Below are 6,472 nucleotides of genomic sequence, written 5' to 3' on the forward strand. Positions count from 1 at the left end.
AATTACAAAGTTGTACAAAGTGCTTGGGGCCTAGAGGGGAAAGAGTTCGAGCTGTGGGGTTAGTAGTATGTTGTAATTATTTCTCAAAAAAAAAAAAAACATATTCGCAATTTGTAGGGTATAACTAATATGGATTAATTATTTGTTTATTTATTTATTTATTGAAAGTGGATAAAAGTAAATTTATACTTTTAAAAAGATTTACTTAAAAAAATAAACTAAACAAAAATCTTTAATGCATGTTTTGCATTTGAGATATTTCATTTTGTTGACCAACTGCTTCAATTAACATCATTACATCATTTATTTTTTTTGTGGTTGTTGAGGATCAGTACATCAGTGTTAATACATCTTGAATTCCGAATATTAGATGCACCTCACCTTTGCCCACTAATTCTTGGTGAACCCCCTACTTTTTTTCGACCCTAGTCATTTCCTCAACTTTAATTGTTCTAGGTTTTGCTAATTTTGATACCTTTTACTTTAGATTTGAGTGAAAGTCAACATTTACCCAACCTAGTAAGCCTTTTTATTCCAATTACCCACTAATCGCTAGAGAAGATAGACAAACTTGCTTTTGACAAATTGGTCCTAGGAATAGGGGGTGCTGCCCCTCGTGATAGGAAGGAATCCTTTTGTCTTTGACACACCATCTAATTCTATTCACGTCCCATAGGAGATGATGAAACACTTTATTTAAAACTCAACTTCCCCATTCCATCATTCATCCATGGCATCTTCTCCCAACCCTACATGTCTCAATGATAAGAAGGGTTGGACACACACACCACTACATTACGCTAATTTACAATAATATTATATTGTAATAACCTAAGCTTTACTCATGTCAGCTGACTAATCAAGCTCTAACAAATTACTTTTTGGCAATTGTCATGTTAAAGGAAGGTTGGTGCAACTTAACACCAAACCATTTGGTTCGATATATGGTACTTTCGCCTCTTCCTAGCGAGGTGGTATATATTTCATGCATTAGCTACATACTTCATCTCTCTTATTGTAGGTTTCACTGGTGGATGGAGTCCACACAATGTGATAAAAAAGTTATATATAGTTAATACATAAAACGATATTTTTTCTTTTCAAATAGAAGAATATATGGGTTCAAACTGCTCAGAGCATGATTTGCATAACTTTTTTGTAAGAAAAAAAGAGAAAGGTTGATATAATAGACTTTGGCTAATGTAGAAAAAGCCTATTATCCTCTATGCCTAGCTCGGATAAGTGATGCAGTTAGCAGAAACTTATTATTTTTTTGATGAATAAAATATTTATTATTGAAATAGAAAATAAAACAAGCTTAACAGAAGACATGGGAAAAACTCCATCTCTCTTATGATTCCCGTGGCAAATTTAGTTAAGGATGAATAAAAGTCCAATGATTAATTGAGGATTTTAGAATAAATTTTCTCGTATCAGTAATACTTTCAATAGCATAATGGGCATTAGGGCAAAAGGCTCCTTTCTAATCAGTAAGATTCATTTGATAACTTGGGCCTGGAAAAAGAGCTCAACTGGTGGATTTAATTTGGACATTAATGAAGGGAGCTGCAGCTAGGAGGGAGATGTTGCATTCAGTCATATATGATAGCTCAATTTTTTTTTTTTTTTTTGGGTGTTTTTAACATAAACATGCAGAGTTTAAATCCCCTCACCTAACTATTAAATTATTAAAACAATATTGAATTTAAAACTCATGTATGGTTTTTTTTGGTAACAAATTTGTTTTTTATTATTGCAAAAGGAGATATGTACAGGACCTCAAAAAATGTCATTCTGATCGAAAGTTTGGCAATGCCAATGACCTGTTTGGATCTCTTTTAAACAGAATAGTATATTCTTTCGCCTAAGTGGACAAATAAAATGGTTTGGCCAAAAAAAGAGAATTTTGATATTATTTTTTTTAGCATTTGAAAGCACCGTAGAAGCGTTTTATGTAATTTTCTTTCTATAATAACTATGGTTGACAAAAGTGACATATATATAATTTTTTAGAGAACTTTAACTTATCATAGAGTTGCTGCATCTATTGATTCACTACATAGATACCGGAATAAGTAGAAGAAGATTTAGTACTGCCTATAAAAGCGACCAATCGAATTTTAGTATAGTGGCTCCAGCTTGACATGAGCATAATTGATTTAATATGTTTTTAAACAAATTTATCAGTACTCTTTCTTAATATTTACTGCTTAAATAGTTAAATGGCAAAGATCAGCACGTCTTTCCATCATTCCAAGTTTCAGATGACATAAATTTTAAATTAATTCCCCGTCTTAAAGTTTTAACAAAAGAAAGCAATTTTTAAAGTATCAAACTCTTCATCCCACCTATGTAGCATATTGATCTCTGATTGCAGGTTTCTGTCCAGCTTTTTAAGAAAATGCACATTCACCACACTTACCACAAAGGAAATGGATGCGCGGACCTTTTGGCTAAAGAAAGAGCTTCTATTAGTGATAAACTTATTGTGTATTCAAATCCTCCTTTTATTTTGTACCAATTATATGCTGATACTTAGGGTATTTCCTAGCATAGACTTTGTAATGTTTAGTTTGTTTGAATTAAATTTTCTTTTCACCAAAAAAAAAAAAAAAAAAAAAATTAAACAAGGAAAAATCAGCAACAAAAATAACTAAAAATCAAACAAGTATAAGAAGAAAATTGGTTCCTAAGTTCCCCCCAAAACCATATCTGATATCTCTTTCTTTCTCACTCACTCATCATGATAACCATGGATTTATATAATTCATAGAGAGAGAGAGAGAGGGAGAGAGAGAGAGAGGGAGAGAGAGAGAGATGGAGTAAAACTTTTTCATGGAAGGTCCCAAACAAAAGGCAAAGTATAATTCTAACGCAATGTGTAGTGGTTAGCGGGGGCCATATCCTTCCTTGCTCTCAAGTGCATAACGCCCTTCATTATTGCATCCTCACCTTGGTTTTAGTTCTGTTTTCCCACCTTAGGACTTTCGGTGTGCCTTTTTTTTTTTTTTCCTCCTTTTATATTATAAAAATAAACCATACATATATTGTATCTAACTTCTACTCATTTTAATTCCAACCATACATATAATATATTATTATGCTTTCACTATGCCAATCTTATAGTTAAACAGAGTTAAGGGTAACCTATTATACGCCAATGGCCTATGTGGTCTAAATCTAATAGCATTCTATCTCTTTATGTGAGGTTAGATCTAGGTATCAAGAGTAATGTTAGGTGATAGAAAAATTTTCCACAACATATCAAAATTATAGACATTTATTGAATAACATTTTTTTCTCATAAATCTACTACTGATACTATTTTTATTATTTGCTAATCATTAAAAAAAAAAAAAAAAAACTTGTCCCTAAACTTATTGCTATGCCTATACTAACATGGAGGGCAGATGGATCATAAAAGTCTTAATTTGGACAAATCACCCAGCAATAAGCCCCTTTCTCAACCACATCCCAATTTTCTTTAATATATATATATATATATTTCTTTTTTTAAAACCACATCCCAATTTTCTTTAATATATATATATATATATTTCTTTTTTTAATTTTCTATAAATTCCATAAGAGAGGCGGTTTGGTTTGGTAGTTGCATACACATTTGCGGGCACAAGCAATAGGGCATTTTTTTGAGTAATACTGGCATGGGCTCACAAGTTGCAATTTTTATATCTTGTACCCGGCATATATGCCGGGTGTGAGACACAGGGGCGGGCCCCACACCACAAGTTGAGGGTATGATTGGATCATGAAACAAGGCTCGTGGGCTAAAACTTTCCCATTCACCTTTCTTTATATCTTTTTATTAATATGTTTAGCCAAGCATTAAAAAAAGAAGTTAAAGGCTATCAAAGAAGCTGTCTTGTGACCCCATTCTAAAGCAGAGCTAAAAGGAGTACTGCTGCACAACATAAACAAACCAAACAGATGGTAAAGATTAAAGAGAGACACACAAAATAAAGGCAAAGGCAAAAAAGAAAGCTGTCAGTCCCTCCCTCCCTCCCTCACTCTCTTCTCTCTTTTAAAAACCATCCAAGAACTTAGCTCAAAACCCAAAACCAGCAAATCTAACAAAGGAAAGGAAAGCTAGCTATGAAGGGAAGAGAAGCCAAAGCAGCTCCTTCTGCGGATTTGTTAGTATGTTTTCCTTCTCGAGCCCATTTAACTCTTATGCCTAAGCCCATATGCAGCCCAGCAAGGCCTTCAGAGCAGAACAAGCGCCATCACAATCACAATCACAATCACAACCAGCACCACCACCGTCACCACAGCCTTAAGAAATCAAGCACTATTAGAGGTGGTGGCCAAGCCAGTCCTTTGCTATGGTCCAAAACCAAGCCAATGGGCTCGGAGATCTCTGAACCAACCTCTCCAAAAGTCACATGTGCAGGGCAGATCAAAGTGAGGCACAAGACCAATACTTCATGCAAGAACTGGCAATCAGTGATGGAAGAGATTGAAAGAATTCACAACAACAGGAATAAACATAAAAAGAAACCCAGTTGGGTTGAAGCTTTTGGGTTCAAAAAAGAAGTAATGCAATTCTTGACGTGTTTAAGAAGCATACGTTTTGATTTTCGTTGCTTTGGAACTTTTCCTGAACAGTCAGATAACACTACCGATGATGAAGATATTGAGGTAGAAGAAGATGAAGAAGAAGAAAACCGAGAAAACCATACTGAGGGAAGTGATGAGAATTCAAGAACCGTCTTTTCCAAATGGTTTATGGTCCTACAGGAAAATCAAAATAATACACTTTGCAAAGAGAGAGATAGGCCATGTCAGGATGATGGTGATGATTCTATTGCTGCAGTACCTGCTGTTCCTCCATCAAATGCTTTGTTACTTATGCGTTGTAGATCTGCTCCTGCCAAAACCTGGTTGGAAGAGAAAGAACAAGAAGAACGAGAACAAGAAGAAGAGGAAGAAGAGAAGGAAGATGAAGGTGAAATAGGTAGAGTAAAAGAAGAGATAAAAGCAAAGAGTTTAAAGAGCTTAATGGAGGAAGAGAAGAGAAAGAAGAAAGAGAACATGGTTGTGATGAAATATGACAGTGATTTCTACAAAATTTCATCTGATATTGCAAAAGAGACCTGGATTGTTGGTGGCATGAAAGATCCATTTTCGAGGAGTCGAAGTTGGAAAAGATAATGATCTTGGTGACTTTTTTTTTCTTTTTTTCTTTGAAGTATTTCAAGTTTTATCTCAAGCCTTTTTTCTTTTCTTTTTTTTTTTTATAAATATTTTCATAGTTTGTTTTTCTATATTTCCCCCCTCTGAGATCTTGTGTGGGAACTGGAAAATCCAACAGCAACTGGCTCCCATATATAGTAACCTATGTTGTCTTATTACTGCTGTGATCTGAAAGTTGTATTAGTTTTGTACAGCTTTTCTTTCCCTTTTCCTGGACAAGATTTTGCTGCCACCCATGTACATTTTCCGATTTTCGTGATGTATATGTCCACCTTGTTTTAGTTTTGTTGATTAAATCAAAATCTTTTTATATGTAAACCAAAAATTATATAGTGGAATTTTAGACTTACGGTTATGATAAATGATTTTGTTAGCTTCATTGAGATGAATATTATTTTATCCGACTTCACCCTATTGAGAATCTATTTTCTGATGAATGATTTTGTTAGTTTCTTTATGAGATTGTACATATGTTCATCTTTCTTGCTATTCTCCGAACAGTTTAGACAAGTAGTAAGTTGCCCATACAATGGGTTGATAATATTGTAATATTTTATGTAATAAGATGGTTATGAAGAATGTTTTACATATAAAGTAAATTGCAAATTATACCATGAAGTTTTAAAATTTGGATTTTACCCCCTGAAATTTGGTGATATTTGTATTTTATATCTCAACGTTTCGGAATTTGAATTTACTCCTTATATTTTAGGAGTGTTTGGATTTTACTCATAAAGTTTTGAGGTATTTAGATTTTACACCCTAAAATTTCAAAATTTGGGAATATAAAATCCAAATAACCCTAAAGTACTTTAGCAGATAAAATATAAGTTCTGAAACGCTAGGATGTAAAATCCAAACACCATAAATTTCAGAGGGTAAAATCCAAATTATGAAATTTCAGGGTATAAAATCCAATCACCCCCAAATTTTAGGGGTGTAATTTGCAATTTACCTCTAAATTTAATATATAATGTGTTTTACATATATTATAACGTAATTGTTATAGAACTTTGTTAGTTTTGAGTTCATTATAAAAAATAAAATAAAAAACAACAACAACAATTGTAAATTGCATACATACATCCATTGTAATTATTTAGTTCAAGTAATAGGCAATAAAAAAAAAGGTAAATTGCAAATTATACCCTTAAAGTTTGTGGGTGATTGGATTTTATGCTATGAAGTTTTAGAATTAGGATTTTATCCCTTGAAGTTTGGGGTATTTAGATTTTACACCTTAACGTTTCAGAACTTG

General features: G+C 33.1%; 1 protein-coding gene across 1 annotated transcript; it reads left to right on the top strand.

The window, feature by feature from the left end:
* Positions 1 to 3,885: 3,885 nt before the first annotated feature.
* On the top strand, positions 3,886 to 5,576 carry LOC142612785 (uncharacterized). The gene has a single exon (XM_075784940.1). It carries the CDS (start codon positions 4,114 to 4,116, stop codon positions 5,170 to 5,172), a length of 1,059 nt encoding a protein of 352 aa, XP_075641055.1. The 5' UTR covers positions 3,886 to 4,113; the 3' UTR covers positions 5,173 to 5,576.
* Positions 5,577 to 6,472: the final 896 nt, after the last annotated feature.

The sequence above is a fragment of the Castanea sativa genome, chromosome 10, assembly GCF_040712315.1.
Source record: "Castanea sativa cultivar Marrone di Chiusa Pesio chromosome 10, ASM4071231v1".
NCBI lineage: Eukaryota > Viridiplantae > Streptophyta > Magnoliopsida > Fagales > Fagaceae > Castanea > Castanea sativa.